Source organism: Vanrija albida (genome assembly GCF_041260175.1).
Source record: "Vanrija albida strain AlHP1 chromosome Unknown contig_5, whole genome shotgun sequence".
NCBI classification, from domain to species: Eukaryota; Fungi; Basidiomycota; class Tremellomycetes; order Trichosporonales; family Trichosporonaceae; genus Vanrija; species Vanrija albida.
In genome coordinates, this window is record NW_027191424.1 from 941,788 (window position 1) to 957,580 (window position 15,793).

A 15,793-nucleotide genomic window follows, 5' to 3' on the forward strand; every position below is an offset into this window, starting at 1 on the left:
CGCACCAGCTCACCCAGCACCGCACCATGTCGCCCCCCCTGCTCGAAGCGTCGGGCCTCACGCTGCGCCGGGACGACGGCACGGGGAGTGCCATCCTGAGCGCGAGTGCTACCCCCTGCGTAGACTGACGGCGCAGCACCTCGACCTGACTGTCGAGCCGGGCGAGGTGGTCATCATCCAGGGCGAGAGCGGCTCGGGGTGGGTAGGCGTGCAGGCTGGCACTGACGTCTTCCCCAGCAAGACAACCCTGCTCAAGTGCATCGCCGAGCTCAACGTGTACCAGGAGGGCGAGATCCGCCTCAACGGGCAGTGGGTGTCCCCGCTTTCCGAGCTCACACCAGGCCCTCGGCGTCGTACGGCATCCCCAACTTCCGCACGCTGGTGCAGTACATCCCCCAGCGGCCCTCGATGCTGCCCGGCACGCCGGTGGATTTCCTCGAGCGGTGCCGCTCCTTCGCGGCGCGGCAGGCGCGCGACGCGGCGCTCGAGGCCGAGGGGCGGTCCTGGCCCGATCCCTACGACCTCGCTGATGGGTGGGGCATCGAGCGCACGTGCTGGACGCGCGGGTGGGGCACGCTCTCCGGCGGCGAGGCGCAGCGCGTCGCGCTCGCCATCGCCATCGGGCTCGGCGGGGCCGAGGTCATTCTGCTGGACGAGCCGACGTCGGCGCTCGACGAGGCCACGACTAAGCTCGTCGAGAATACCCTCGTCGGCATGCTCCCCCAGGCGCCGATCGGCGCGCCAAAGGTAAGTCGGGTGCGGGGGCAAGGGAGGCTGGCGCTCACGCACGCCCAGGGCGCCAACATCCCCAGACGCGCAACTGGCCCCAAGGCCCTCGTGTGGATCACCCACTCGCCGGAGCAGGCAGACCGCGTCGGCACGCGCAAGGTCGACATTACCAGGCGCTAGCCAGTGGACAGTACCATGCGCCAGCCCGTGTCTATCAATCCGTATGCATGAAAATGAGACCCCAGTGAACAACCCCCCTACTCCCCCTTGCGCTTCTTGCGCTCGCCGTCGCCCCCAGACTCGGCCTTCCGCTTGGCGCCAGTCGGCGCCGCGCCGTCGTCGTCCTTCTCGTCCTCGAACCCGCCCTGCTCTTTCCGCGCCTTGCGCGCGTCGCGCTTGGCCTTTTCCTGCTCCTTGCGCAGCTTCTTGAGCTCGCGCGCGTTCAGGTTGCTCTCGTCGATCGCTGGCGCAGCGGGCACAACAGGCGCCGCCCGCTTGGGCGCGACGCGCGCCACCTTGACCGGTGGCAGGTCGGGCAGCTCGGGCGACAGCGACAGCTCGCGCTCGGCAGCCGCAGCGGCCGGCAGTGCGGGCGCCTGCGACGGGTCGTCGAGCAGCGATCCCGTGAGCGAGAGCATGTGGTTTGTGACGTGCAGGCTGCGGGGTTAGCGGCGGTGCCGTCGCGCCCAAGGGCTGAACCCACTCGATGACGGTGAAGCGCACGCGGGCACCCCCAGCACCCAGCTGGCTGCCCGTCGCCGTCTCCTTCCACCGGCCGACCTCGTGCACGGGCGAGCCGCCAAACATGTCGCCGTCGTCCTCCTCGTCGCTCGACTCGTCGTCCTCGTCTGGAGAGTCGGTGTGCTCAAACTCAAACTTGCCCAGCGGGATGTGGTTGAGCGGGATCGACACGTTGAACGTCTTGGCGAACAGGAGCGAGATGTGCGATGGGGATGAGAGCGAGTGCGTGCCGTCTGCAGGCTGTCAGCGACGTGCCCAGCGCCCAACGCAGATCGACTCACACAGCACCTGGCCCACCTTGGGCGCCCAGACAATCGAGTGGAACTGCACCTCGACGACACCGAACGGACACTCGTTGATGATGCGCACCATGTCGTCGACAAACTCGTGCTTGGTGTGCGCGAGCAGCACGCCGCCGAGCTGCGGGACGTAGCTGGGACGCTGGTCAGCCACGCTCCATAAAGTCATCCAGCCCCTACTCACCGCATGAGCATGCCATCGAGCGTCTCGCACACGCCCTCGAGCCAGTCGGCAGAGAACTTGGGCGGCACGCTTAGCCTCATGCGCTGGACACGGTGCTCAAAGGGCCCATCGACGGCGCTGCGCTCCGCCTTGGGGAGCTTGTTCTTCGAGTGGTGCTTGTGCTTGTGCTCCTTGGACTTCTTGGACGACTTGTCCTTGTGTTTGCGGTCCTTGTGCTTGGACGAGCTGGCGACGGCGTTGGGGGCCGACATGGTGAGAGTGCGGGGGTCGGTCTGTCTTGGGGAGCGCTGTGTAGAGTGGTCGAGACGGTGTGTGATGCGAACGACTGTCTGTCGGTTCAACTTGTCGAGATGAACCACAACTTCAAGTTCGAAGGATCCAAAAAAGTTGCATGTACCAATTCAGGCACGGAATACACCTCCGCCTACAATCAAGGTCGGTCCCAGCCTGCATGCGCGCTGCCCACCCCCCCATGCCACCATGCACGTCCTCGAGCTCACTCACGTCTGAAATCAAGACCGTGCTATACATGCATGCTGTTTAAATGCTCATCGAGGCCTATTGCCAGCTACTCGCCAATGCAAAGGCGAAAGTAGCTCAAGAGCGACTCTCAATGTTCCCGCGAACGCCGCCTCCCTCGCGCCGTCCGTCACTCTATGCCTCAGTCTTGGGCTCGGTAGCAGCCGGCTTGGCCGCAGCGTCGGTGCTCAGAGGAGCTGGCGACCAAGGGTGCTGCCAGGGGTGAGGGGTGGTAAGAACACCCGCCTGAGTCACCGGTCAGTACGCGGACAGTGGTAGTGCCACTGGCACTCGACACAACTCACCCGCTCGAGAAGCTTGACCACGGGACGGGATGGCTGGGCACCGACGCCGAGCCAATACCTTATCCTCTCGACGTTCCACTCGATGCGCTTCTCCTTCTGGAGGGCGGTCTGCTCGGCGCCAAAGACGTAGGACGAGGATGGGAGCTTCTCGACCTCGGGCACTCGTGGGATCGGGTCGTACTCGCCGAGCTTCTCAATGGGACGCGCGTCGCGCCTCTTTGAAGCGTTGATGGCGACAATGTGGAAGACGGGGGTATGGCGCTGGCCGTGACGGGCGAGGCGGATGCGGACGGGCATCGTCGAGGAGGGAAGATGGGGTTGATCGATGAAGACAGGAGCGTCGGTGGCTGCCTAGTCGTTTTGATTAGGATATGAGCGGAAGAGGCTGCCCGTGTCGTAGGGGTGTCTTGTGGGTCGTTGTTGACGTTGTCGAGGTCGAGTATGAGTTCGTCGAGTGCTTGTTGCCGACTTTTACCAGGTCGGCAGACTGGACATCCATCCAGACCCGATATGCCTGCTGCACCCAGGACAGTATCACACACAGCTCGTTTCAAAAATCCACGTATAAAATATTTGATTCCGTCCCCCGTCCCTTCGTCACCTCCACTCTTGGCTGCTCGGATGACCACCCAGTTGTGCTCTTTGGACGTGACGCGATCGACAGACAACGACGGCGGCGGGCAGCAACGACCGCAGGCAGGCACTGAACAACGATACATAGCATCGCCCCCCCTCTCTCCCCTTCTTCTTCATCACCTCTCTTCTCTCTTCTACTTTCGCGTCGACAGTCAGTCCTGAGATAGGCATTCAATCACAATGTCGACCTCACGACAGGCGCTCAACGCCTTGGTCTCGTCCCTCACGGACAAGGTGAACACAATAAACCACCTTCCTTCTGGCGGCGGCGCGCGGGCTGTGCTGACTTGATCCCCCAGTTCAAGTCCTCTGACTCGGACCTTCGGTGAGCCATGGCAGCCCTTGAGGCTACGCAACGCGCAGCAACACGCTCACACCTCGCTCAGTGTCATGGCGCTCATCGACCTCAACAAGGAACTGACGCGCATCGTCAACTCGCCTACTCCAGTGTCCAAGACGACGAGCAAGGGCCCTGACGTCTATGCGGATGAAGCTGTCGAGAAGCTTCTGACCTCCCAAGTCCTTGGCCTTCTCACCGACTCGAATGCCGAGGTGAAGAATGCCGCGGTCGCATGGTACGTGCTTGGCACTCGCAAGCGCTGGGACTGACACCTTGGCAGCCTCGCGAACATGTCCAAGAAGGCGCGTCCGAACTACCTCCGCCAGATTGTTGTTTCTATCACCGACGGCATCGGCGCTCCGGACCAAAAGGTCGACGAGGAGGTCAGAGACATCTCGTGCTTGGGTGAGCAAAGATCGCGCACAAAGCCTAGCCTCAGACCTGACCAACAACAGCTCTCAAGTCTGTTGTTGCCGAGATCCCGCCGGAGGGTAACAACGTCGATGGGGTGCTGGCGATTATTCTTGACCGCGTTCGCCAGAATGTGGCCCATGTAAGTTGGCCTCCATACCGGCACCTCGCCTACATATGTGCTAACGGCGTGTGCAGCCCAGCACCAACCCCCAACTCGCGTCCGAGCTTCTGCAGATCCTCACCGACGTCTATCAGCGTTTCCCGGCGGCGGTGGCTGCAAGTGCCGATCTTCAGGAGTCTTCGTACAGCAACTTCAAGCACGTGCTCTCCACCTCGCGTCTGTCGATCCGCAAGCGCGCCGTCCCAGCCCTGGCTGCGTTCATCTCTGTCTGCCCTCAGCGCTTTGAGCAGCTGAAGGCAGACTTGGCCAAGGGCTTTGCCGCTGGTGGAGACTCAGCCAAGGCTTGGGTTGCGGCTGTCGGTGGAATTGCCAAGACCGGTGCTGCTCCTGCAATCGGTTCTCTGATTGCTGAGGGTGGTTTGCTGGAGGGCATCCTGAAGCAAACCGAGGACGTTGAGGACAGCGATGCTGTCGAAGGTGCTCTCACGGTGAGTGTAAAGCGGGAACTATTGGCTAAATATTCAAGACGCTGGAGGTCTTGGTTCTTCGCACCCCTGCCGCAGTCGCTCCGTACGCGGAGACCATCACCAACCGAGCACTACAGCTCGTCAAGTACGACCCTGTACGTTTCTGTGCAACCTGTGTGTTTTCTCCTTCTAATCCCCCAGAACTATGTCGACTTTGACGACGACGATGTTGACATGGACGACGAGGATGAGGATGACGATGATGACGACGAGTTTGACACTGGAGCGTAAGTGCCTTCTGCTCTCCCCCTACTGTCACTGACCAGCGAAGCTACTCGGACGACGACGATGACTCGTGGAAGATTCGACGCTCGTCAGCCAAGTTGTTGAATGCCCTCATCAGCACCCGCATTGACCTCTTGCTCGACTTCTACAAGGTCGCTGCCCCTGTCCTCATTGCCCGCTTCAGCGAGCGTGAGGAGAGCGTTCGGCTTGAGGTGCTGGGAGCCTTTGAGGCTCTGTTAAAGCAGACTGCCAACGCCAGGACTGCAGAGCTCACGTCTGGTGGCAAGAACAAGCGGAAGAGAAGCGACGACATGGACCAGGACGCTGCGAATGATGAAAGGTGAGGCTGGCGTCCGGGCTCAGGGCTGACCTCTTCAGCGTCGTCCGCTCGTTGCAGGAGCTTCGTCCCCAGCTCGTAAAGGCGATCTTGAAGCAGACTACTGCCAAGACGGTCAGCACTCGCCAGGAGAGCTTCGTTCTTCTTCGCCAGGTTGTTGAGGCTCTGGACGGCGGCCTTGATTCCGAGGCGGACGCCATCTGCACGGCTGCTCAGAACGCCTTGTGCACGTCGGACAGCACGACTCCTTCGTTGACGATTGCTGCCCTCACGTTCCTCGCCGCATTCTTCACGCACCACCTCACTCGCAGCTACTCAACCCATCTCGTTGGCCTCTCCCAGTCCATCGTTCGCTGCATGAGAGACAAGCTGCAGCGAGTTAACTTTGAGGCTTTCGCTGCGGCTTCTGCCTTGGCCAAGGCCATTCGTCCCCTGAACAACCGTGGTTCCCAGTCACCCCTTCGCTCGAACCTTGACAAGCCGATTCAGCAGATCTTTACCGCCACGACCAATGTCCTCGGCGACTCGTCTGTTGACGGTGACGTTCGTGAGAAGGCCCTGAACACCCTCGGCGACCTCCTGGTTCACGAAGGTGATGCCCTGTCTGCTCAGCTCCCCGAGGCCCTCAAGCTCATCACGGCCCGTCTTACCAGCGAGAACACGGCGCCCGCTGCCGTGGTGGTCATTGGCCGCGTCGCTGAGTCATCGCTGGTTGGGGGCGGCGCATTCAACGCCTGGCTGTTGGACGTCTTGTCCGAGGTGGTGGTCTTTGTGCGCCGCAACAAGCGCTCGGTTTCCAAGACTTCCGAGTTTGTCACTCTGGAGCACATCTTGAACCGTATCGGCCCCAATCTCCCGGCCGATGTGGCTTCGGCCATTGTCGGTGAGCTTGAGGGCTTCGTCTCCACCCCAGGCGCCCTTCGTATCATCTCCCTGGTGCTCGCAAACCAGCCGGCTAGCCGTCCTGCGGTTGACAAGTCCATTCTGCCCCAAGTTTTCAGGCTCATCAAGTCGCCAAGCAGTGGGCCGGTGGCCGACGAACTCCCGACCTTCTTTGCGGCGTACGTCGATGGTGATGTTGACTGTGCGATCCGCCTCGTGCCCACCTTGGCCAACAACCTCCCCAAGGCGAGCATCATCCCCGATGCCACTGCTGGAGGCACTCAGCCATACAACACCACTGCCAAGATCATCGGAACGGTTGTTGAGCACAGCCAGAGGAACCTGGCTGGCATCCTTGAGCTGTTCCAGCGCCCTCTCAAAGTGAGTGACCAAACGATGAGGTGTGCTCACCCCACAATCAGTCATCAAAGTCGTCCGAGGTGGAGCTTTACCTTTCGCTTCTCGTCATTGGCGAGGTTGGACGCAACTTGTAAGCCTTGGGGACCCTCCTTGTCGTGCCTCACTGACACCCTGACAGCAACCTCTCGGCCAACGCAGGTCTGCTGGACAGCGTCCTTGCGTTGTTCCAGCACCCCAGCGAAGACGTTCGGAGCGCCGCCGCCTTCGCCGCAGGTAAGTGCCGCGCTTCACAAAGCGAGTTAGCTGACAGTCGAAGGCAACATTACTGTCGGGGCCTCCGACCAGTACCTCCCCGTACTGATCAAGCATATCGAAACGGAGAAGTCGGAGTCTATTCGCCTGCTGCTGCTGTACGCTCTTAAGGAGGTGCGTCTGTCTACCTGTTTCATGGCACGTACGCACATGCTGACCCCTGTTTAGGTCATTCTGAACTCGTCTACTGGGCAGCTTGAGAAGCTTACCGACATCCTCTGGCAGCCTCTCTTTGGCACTGGCGTTGCATCCCCAGACACGGCCACGACCGGCGATGACGGCATCCGCAACGTCAAGGCTGCTTGTATTGGCAAGCTGACTGTTGCCTCGCCGGAGCGCTTCCTCCCGCAGCTCCAGAACATGCTGCAGTCGACCCCGGCTCAACGCGCTTTGGTCGCGGCATCCATTCGGTACACGTTCATCGACTCGTCTGCGTCATACAGCGAGCTTCTTGCGCCTTACGTTGGAGACTTCCTGTCTCTGATGCAGGACGAGAACCTCGTTGTGCGCCGCCTGTCCGTCGCTTCTCTCAACGCGGCCCTCCAGCACAAGCCCCATCTCATCGTTGACAAGCTTGGCACAGTGCAGCCCTGGCTTTACGCTGAGACTGAAGTCAAGAAGGAGCTCCAGCGCGAGGTTCAGATGGGTCCTTGGAAGGTCATCGAGGATGATGGTCTTGAGAACCGCAAGACGGCGTACGAGACGCTCTACACGCTCCTGGCCACTGCATTCAGCAAGATCGACCTGCCGAAGTTCACTGAGCGCGTTCTCGCGGCGCTGAGCGACGTCAACGAGATCAAGATTCTTGGCCTGATGCTGCTTCTGCGTCTTGGCCAGCTGGCGCCTGCCGTTGTCATTCCTAGATTGGACGAAGTGTCCGTCTCCCTTGCCGTCATCATGAAGGACCTCGAGGTGAAGGAGGACACAATCAAGCAGGACCTGGAGCGAAAGCGTGAGTTGAAACTGGCCTAGTTTGGTTGTTGAATGTGTGCTAATACGACGCAGAGGAGATGCAGCGCACCGCGCTTCGTACCGCTATCCCCCTCTACCGCATGAGTACCGCCGCCCAGGCTCCCCACTTCCATTCATTCATTGGGGGCCTCCTGAAGACGGAGGAGTGGAAGGAGTACCGTGACTACCAGGCATAGAAGAATAGCATGTGCCCGAAGAGATGGTTGCAGTAAGATGTTGATAGCATGCAGGGAGTGTGTGGAGCGTCAGAAAGTGAATAGCCGACAGAGGGACGATGGATGCGCGTTGCACCAAACACGAGGACGCGTCGAGTGGAGTTGCGGGGTCCCCGCAATCGAATTGAACATGAGTGACTGGACGCGTCGTCCAGCCACAACGCGTCTGGTTTTCATCCGCGTCCGCCGCCAGTCAGTCAGTCAGTCAGCCGCTTGTCACCTCGTCATCCATCTCACTCTTCTCTTCTCCTTTGTTTGTTTCCATTGTTTCCTTCTTCTCCCTATTCTCACGCCCCCCCATCCACTGGTGACCGCTCGACATGTCCTCTCGCGGACGAGGACGTGGACGCGGAGGCTTCTCCAGCTCCAAGGGCAATACGCGTTTCACTGGCAAGCGCGGCGGCAACCGTAACAACGGCGACACCGGCCTCGGACCGCGCGACCGGCCAGCTCTTGCACGCAATGACGACGGCACAGCGCTCGCAGAGCGCTTCGAAGAGGTCAAGGTCCTCGACGAGATTGACGACAAGCTCGGTTTCTACCGCTTCGAAAGCAACCTCGCCGCCGGTGAATCCAAGGAGGGATGGCTTGTCAACATGCACCAGGTGAGATGAGCGACAAGGGGGCCTTGCTGACGCCGCGTAGACATTGGTACAGTCCGACACGCACGCCAGTGGGCTCGCCGCTGTCGACTATTATTTCATCCAGGATGACGGAGGGATGTTCAAGGCGACGATCCCTTACCAGCCTTACTTCTACGTTGCGTGTAGAGTGAGTGGTTGACGTCCTGCGCCGACGATGCTGACAGTAACAGGCGGGAACAGAGACCATTGTCGAAGAGTGGTTGATAAAGCGGTTTGAGGGAATGGTTCAGAAGGTTCAGCGAGAGAAGAAGTGGGACTTGGATGTGGTAAGTGGACGCGTTTGGATCTCGTCGCTCACAACCAGCCAAACCATCTCCTGTCCGCGCCGCCTGTTCTCCTCAAGCTGTTCTTCCATAACACGACCGACTTCCAATCCGTTCGCCGAGACCTGTTACCGTTGGCAGAGGCAAACTCGGCCAAGTTTACGGCCGTCGACGCGTACGCGGACGTCGTTGGAGCGGAGAGCGCGAACCACGGCCACGGCGATGATGGGCAGCAACGCGCCTGGGGAGAGGATGAAGACGCCAGGAAGCGAAAGGATCGTGAGCCATCAGAGTGTATCATCGACATCAGGGAGCACGACATCGCGTACTATCTCCGAGTTGCCATCGACCTCAACCTCCGCGTCGGTCTGTGGTACACAGTCACCTCGTCGATGGGCACGATCAAGATGGCCCGCATTACAGACCGTGAACGCCGTGCCGAACCCGTGGTTATGGCATACGACATTGAGACGACGAAACAGCCGCTCAAGTTCCCGGACCAGCAGACGGACCAGATCATGATGATTTCGTACATGATTGATGGGCAGGGATATCTCATCACCAACCGTGAGATTGTCGGCGAGGACATTGAAGACTTTGAGTACACGCCAAAGCCAGAGTACGAAGGAGAGTTCACAATCTTCAACGAACCAGATGAGGTGAGGACCAAGCGCGTCTCTTCCAGTGACTGACTTTACCAGCCTGGCTTGATACGAAGGTGGTTTGAGCACATCCGAGACTCCAAGCCGACTGTCATGGCGACCTACAACGGAGACAGCTTCGATTTCCCATTCGTTGACGCGCGCGCCAAGATTCACGGCATCAGCATGTACGACGAGATCGGATTCAAGCCAGACAATGAGGGCGAGTACAAGTGCAGTGCCTGCATGCACATGGACTGCTTCCGGTGAGTGACAGCGTGTGGGTTATCTCTGACTCTGCAGCTGGGTGAAGCGAGACTCATATCTGCCTCAAGGAAGCCAAGGCTTGAAGGCTGTTACCACAGCCAAGCTGGGCTACAACCCCATCGAGCTCGACCCCGAACTCATGACGCCGTACGCCATCGAACAACCCCAGAAGCTCGCTGCGTACTCGGTCTCCGATGCGGTTGCGACCTACTACCTCTACATGAAATACGTCAACCCCTTCATCTTCTCGCTGTGCAACATCATTCCCCTCAACCCAGACGAAGTGCTCCGAAAGGGCTCGGGGACGCTTTGTGAGACGCTGCTCATGGTGAGTTTTGATGCCCATGAACGTATCGCTGACAGGACAGGTTGAAGCATACGATGCGCACATCATCATGCCCAATCGCCACGAGGACCCCCACAGCGCCACATATGAAGGCCATTTGCTGTCATCAGAGACCTACGTCGGTGGCCACGTCGAGGCGTTGGAGGCTGGTGTCTTCCGGGCAGACATCCCAACCCACTTCAAGGTTGTGCCCAGTGCCATACAGCAGCTGTTGGACGACCTCGACAACGCCCTCAAGTTCTCCCTGGTCGAAGAAGGCCAGGTAAAGCTGGAGGACGTCGAGAACTACGACGAAGTGAAGGCCGAGATCGCAGCCGCACTGGAGCTCATGCGTGACAACCCGACCCGCTTCGACAAGCCGCTCATCTACCATTTGGACGTCGCCGCCATGTACCCCAACATCATGTTGTCAAATCGACTGCAGCCCGATTCGGTGAAGGATGAAGCAGCTTGCGCTGTTTGCGACTACAACCGGCCCGACAAGGAGTGCGACCGACGGCTGGAATGGGCGTGGCGTGGCGAATACTTCCCCGCCAAGCGTGATGAGGTCAACATGGTTCGCTATGCTCTTGAACAGGAGCTCTTCCCGCCCAAGTTCCCGAATCAGCCTAAGCGCCGCTACATCGACCTTGGCCCCGCTGAGCAAGCAGCCTTGCTCCAGAAGCGACTGGGAGACTACTCGCGCAAGGTGTATAAGAAGACGCACGACACCAAAGTCGTCACCAAGACTGCGATCATCTGCCAACGAGAGAACTCGTTCTACATCGACACCGTGCGAGCCTTCCGTGATCGTCGATACACCTACAAAGGCCTTCACAAGGACTGGAAGAAGAATCTCGACAAAGCCCAAGGCAGCGGAGCCGCGCTGTCGGTTGTCGACGAGGCCAAGAAGATGATTGTGCTCTACGACTCGCTCCAGCTCGCGCACAAGTGTATTCTCAACTCCTTCTACGGCTACGTCATGCGCAAGGGTGCCCGCTGGTACTCGATGGAGATGGCCGGCATTACCTGCTTGACAGGTGCCAAGATCATCCAGATGGCCCGGCAGCTGGTCGAGCAGATCGGCCGACCTCTCGAGCTCGACACCGATGGAATCTGGTGCATGCTCCCCGGCGTGTTCCCAGAAAACTTCAACTTCAAACTCAAGGGAGGGAAGAAGTTTGGCATCTCGTACCCCTGTACCATGCTCAACCACCTGGTCCACGAGCAGTTCACGAACCACCAGTACCACGAGCTGGTCGACCCCGAGAAGGGTATCTACAACGTCAAGCGGGAGAACTCCATCTTCTTCGAACTCGACGGCCCGTACAAGGCCATGATCCTTCCGTCTTCCAAGGAAGAGGACAAGCTTTTGAAGAAGCGATATGCTGTCTTCAACTTTGATGGCTCGCTTGCAGAGCTCAAAGGCTTCGAGGTCAAACGACGTGGCGAGTTGCAATTGATCAAGATCTTCCAGTCTCAAATCTTCGACAAGTTCTTGCTGGGCTCGACTACCGAGGAGTGCTACGCCGCTGTGGCTGTGGTCGCCGATCAATGGCTCGACATTCTGCAGAGCAAGGCCTCGAGTTTGCACGACTCAGAGTTGGTCGACCTCATTGCCGAAAACCGCTCAATGTCAAAGACCTTGGCAGAGTATGGATCGCAGAAGTCGACCTCGATCTCCACCGCTCGCCGCCTTGCCGAGTTCCTGGGCGAGCAGATGGTCAAGGACAAGGGTCTCTCCTGTCGGTTCATCATCTCGGCAAAGCCCAATGGAGCACCTGTCACGGAGCGTGCCATCCCTGTCGCCATCTTTGACGCCGATCTGGCTGTCAAGCGCCACTTCCTGCGCAAGTGGTTGAAGGACAACAGCCTGAACGACTTTGACATGCGGTCCATTCTGGACTGGGGCTACTACACTGAGCGTCTTGGTTCGGTCATCCAGAAGCTCATCACCATCCCTGCGGCTCTCCAAAAGGTCGCCAACCCGGTCCCTCGCATTCGCCATCCAGACTGGCTGTTCAAGCGTGTCGCTGCCAAGGAGGACAAGTTCCAGCAGCACAAGCTCACCGACATGTTCGCCAAAATGAGGACGAACGCTCTCGCCGACATGGAGGACATTGGCTCGTCCAAGTCTGTCCCCAAACCAAAGGTTGCCATCGTCAAGCGCAAGAAAGCGCAAGAGCCAAAGGAACCGGAGATCATCCCCGATCCGAATGAAGACTACTCGGGCTACGTCAGGGCAATGCGCAAGGTGTGGCGGAGGCAGCGTGCCGAGCGCGTCCAGTCCCGAAAGCGCGCGCCACGGCCAGATGGCACAGTCTCGTCCATGATTCGCACCCAGTCCGTCAACCTGGCATCTCGCCAATGGGATGTGCTTCAGATCGCCTCGACCTCACGCCCCGGCGAGTTCCGACTGTGGCTGGCCATCGATGGCACATTCCAGAGCGTTCGGCTGCGTGTTCCACGCGAGTTCTACCTGAACTTCAAGAAGAAGCCGGGACTGGAGACGTTCTCGACGAGGTACGATGTGGCACCCGTGACTCGAGTCCTCCCTCGCGGGCAGGCATCGCTTAACCTGTACCGCCTCATGGTAGATGAGGCGCTGTATGTGGACGGCGAGTCACACTTCTCGAGTCTGATCAACAACCCAAATGTTGATGGAGCCTTTGAGCTACAGGTAGGTTCCTCGATTCCTCTCGCGTTCAGGGCTGACACCAACAGGTCCCACTCGTCCTTCGTGCTCTCCTCAACCTGGGCACCGCCTGTGCTCTGAAATCCGGGTCGCTCGGTGGCCTCAGCCGTGGTTTGGACAAGGGTTTCGACCTCGTCGAGTTGGAGCGGCCAGGTGCCAGCGTCATTCGGCACCGCTACCTCAATGGTGGACGAGGATTGCGCTACCATCTGCTGTTCCACGCCACGGTGAACTCTCGACACCTCATTGCGCTGTTCTCTCCTGTTGGGCCGGTCAAGGTCTATGTTGTCGACAATGCCCGCAACCGCCAGCAGTTGCCGAACCCCGCACGGTGGTACTCGGAACTTGTTAACAGGGTGCCCCCAGGAGGCGCTTTCGACTACCCGGAAGAGCTGCAGTTTGCGGTGACCTATCTTCCCACCGAGACTGGTGCGATGAAGCAGCTTGCAAAGGACCTCCAGGCCATTCGCTCAGGCCTGAACGTCATTGCACTCTGCTCGCCATTCGAACACGCCTACTACCAGGCTCGCCACGCCGTGTTCTCAGAGTTCCCATTCATGACCATCAAGACTGTCAAGGACGAGGAGGCATCACTCATGTGGCTGGTCAACACCTCGAAGCGAATGGTGGTGCAGTACCTTCGTCTGTCCGCTTGGATTGCCGAGCAGATCGACATTGCATCTCACTACGATGTTCCGGTTGGCGTAAGTCCGAGCGGAATGGAGATTTTCACTTTTCTGACACTACTCAGAACCTTGGGTCCGACCCTCCTACGTTCGTGGCGGATCTCGAGTTCGCTCGTCGTCTCCGGCAGCAGGACATGATCCTGTGGTGGTCACCGTCTCCAAAGCCGGACCTTGGAGGGTCTGAAGAGGACACCAACGGTATCGACGATCTCACACCACCCCACATCTCGACGAAGGGATGTTACTCCTCCGTCGTGCTCGAGATGGAACTAGCAGACGTGGCCATCAACGCGGTGCTTCAGTCGGCTCTCGTCAACGAAATGGAGGGCAGTGGTTCTGGCTCCATGGCCTTTGGTGCCGCCTCCCACAATCTCGACGAGTACGCCCAGGGTACGGCGAACGCGAGCGTCCAGTTTGGCGATGCGGTGTTGTCGATCCAGACATTCACGATCCTCAAGTCACTGGCTCGCGGCTGGTTCCTTGACAAAGCTCGAGCCCATGTGCGTGGTGCCACAAACACTTCAGCGGATATGGTCGTGGACCACTTCTGGCGTTGGATCAGCTCCAGCTCGAGCTGCATGTTCGAGCCCGCGCTGTTCAGGTTCATCCACGGACTCATGCGCAAGACGCTGCTCCAGCTGTTGGCCGAGTTCAAGAGGCTCGGTACGCAAGTGGTCTACGCCGACCTGAACCGCATCTTCATCCTCACCTCCAAGCCCGACGCAGGGAGCGCGTTCGCCTTTGCCAAGTATCTCGTCACCGCCGCCAACTCGCACGAACTGTTCCGCCACGTTGTCATTGACGTTGTTCAGTTCTGGAACTACCTCGCCTGGATGGATGTTGCCAACTACGGAGGTGTTCGCGTCCCACCAGAGCTTGCTGGGAGTGGTGCGCCCCCACCAAAGCAGTTCGAATTGAGTATGGACTGGAACATTCAAGCCTTCCTTCCAGTGGAGATTCAAGGTACATTCGAGCTTCGTGTGGCCGACTTCATCTTCCTCCTGTACTCGGCCAAGCGCAGTGCCACGGACAACCGCGGGCCACTACGACCCATCTACAACCTCAACGTCGAGACCTCCAACGATGTTGTTGCGACACAAGCAAACCCCGCAAAGGAGAAGGAGAGGGTTGCTGCTGCGAAGGCCGTTTCCACGACACTCACGCGCAAGCTGTTGGAAGATGTGGCGAGGATCAAGCGAGAGGTGGCGGTCGCTCATGCGAACGAGCAGGGGAAGCCGACCTCGTTTATCTTCCCCGACATTCCTGGTACACGCAGTGGAGACCGCAAGCGCGAGAACGTCGCCCTCGAGTTTGTCAAGTCATTGTGCGAAGTCTTCTCACTTTCTTCCGACTTGCTTGTCGACATTCAAGTTCTCCGTCGAAACCTCCTGGACCTGGTCGGCGTTCGCGAGTTCGCCGCAGAGGCTCAGTTCCGCAATCCAGGCGAAAGCCTGATTGTGCCGATGGTCACATGCGACCGCTGTAATGCGATCCGTGACGTCGACCTGGGACGTGATCCCGACTGCTTGCCAAGTGTGGATCCCAACACCAAGGAAGTCACTGAGGCGCCACACGCCATGTGGGCCTGCCATGTGAGTCGGCCTGCAATTGTCTTTTGGCCACCGCTAATATCTCTAGAAATGCGACACCGAGTACGACAAGTTTGTCATCGAGCACCCGCTCATCGACGTCGTGTCGAACATTATCACGTCGTGGCAGACCCAGGACATCATCTGCCTGAAGTGTAGCCAGACGAAGAGCACCAATCTGTCGCCCACCTGCCATTGCGGTGGTGCCTTCCGGCCATCGCTGAACCGCGGTGAATTGACCAGGAAGCTCAGGATGATCCAGAGTGGTGAGCAGGCCTTGAAGCCAAGCCCACGAAGGTAGCATAAGCTGACATCTGCCAGTCGCCGGATACCACAATCTGCACTTGACCCACGACTACGTCTCGAGCGTGCTCTCCCGGTGGTAGAGATGTGTGAGCTGAGAGGGGAGGAGAAGACTTAGACTCAACGGGCGCCAGGTGCCACCTGGCCCCATCATTGTACTGCATTGCAGCCTTGTAAATGTTAAAGTAGCATCATGCATGTTTCAACCTACAGCAGGAGGGCGGTTTGCGATTTCTTCGGTACATGGGGGAAGGGGTGGGTA

The 15,793-nt window shown here is 59.1% G+C and overlaps 5 protein-coding genes across 5 annotated transcripts; 3 read left to right on the forward strand and 2 right to left on the reverse strand.

The window, feature by feature from the left end:
* Positions 1–26: 26 nt before the first annotated feature.
* Positions 27–909, forward strand: Q8F55_006487 (uncharacterized protein; the record flags this gene model as incomplete). Its single annotated transcript, XM_069354947.1, is given in 5 exon segments — positions 27–119; positions 137–198; positions 238–309; positions 342–747; positions 796–909. The coding sequence occupies 5 exon segments, from the start codon at positions 27–29 to the stop codon at positions 907–909; spliced, it is 747 nt and encodes a 248-aa protein (XP_069207018.1).
* A 77-nt stretch (positions 910–986) lies between these two features.
* On the reverse strand, positions 987–2,204 carry Q8F55_006488 (uncharacterized protein; the record flags this gene model as incomplete). Its single annotated transcript, XM_069354948.1, has 4 exons — positions 987–1,386; positions 1,433–1,703; positions 1,752–1,903; positions 1,954–2,204. 4 exons carry the CDS (start codon positions 2,202–2,204, stop codon positions 987–989), a joined length of 1,074 nt encoding a protein of 357 aa, XP_069207019.1.
* A 403-nt stretch (positions 2,205–2,607) lies between these two features.
* Positions 2,608–3,074, reverse strand: MRPS16 (37S ribosomal protein S16, mitochondrial; the record flags this gene model as incomplete). The annotated part of the gene is made up of 2 exons (XM_069354949.1): positions 2,608–2,718; positions 2,778–3,074. 2 exons carry the CDS (start codon positions 3,072–3,074, stop codon positions 2,608–2,610), a joined length of 408 nt encoding a protein of 135 aa, XP_069207020.1.
* A 519-nt stretch (positions 3,075–3,593) lies between these two features.
* On the forward strand, positions 3,594–8,079 carry Q8F55_006490 (uncharacterized protein; the record flags this gene model as incomplete). The annotated part of the gene is made up of 15 exons (XM_069354950.1): positions 3,594–3,647; positions 3,713–3,738; positions 3,800–3,988; positions 4,034–4,158; positions 4,209–4,306; positions 4,363–4,776; positions 4,815–4,910; positions 4,957–5,042; positions 5,087–5,380; positions 5,419–6,640; positions 6,682–6,749; positions 6,798–6,892; positions 6,936–7,045; positions 7,100–7,883; positions 7,937–8,079. 15 exons carry the CDS (start codon positions 3,594–3,596, stop codon positions 8,077–8,079), a joined length of 3,804 nt encoding a protein of 1,267 aa, XP_069207021.1.
* A 359-nt stretch (positions 8,080–8,438) lies between these two features.
* POL2 (DNA polymerase epsilon catalytic subunit) lies at positions 8,439–15,614 on the forward strand (the record flags this gene model as incomplete). Its single annotated transcript, XM_069354951.1, has 11 exons — positions 8,439–8,723; positions 8,764–8,889; positions 8,933–9,028; positions 9,067–9,684; positions 9,727–9,932; positions 9,970–10,261; positions 10,302–12,938; positions 12,983–13,657; positions 13,705–15,231; positions 15,278–15,494; positions 15,550–15,614. 11 exons carry the CDS (start codon positions 8,439–8,441, stop codon positions 15,612–15,614), a joined length of 6,744 nt encoding a protein of 2,247 aa, XP_069207022.1.
* Between the last annotated feature and the right edge of the window lie 179 nt (positions 15,615–15,793).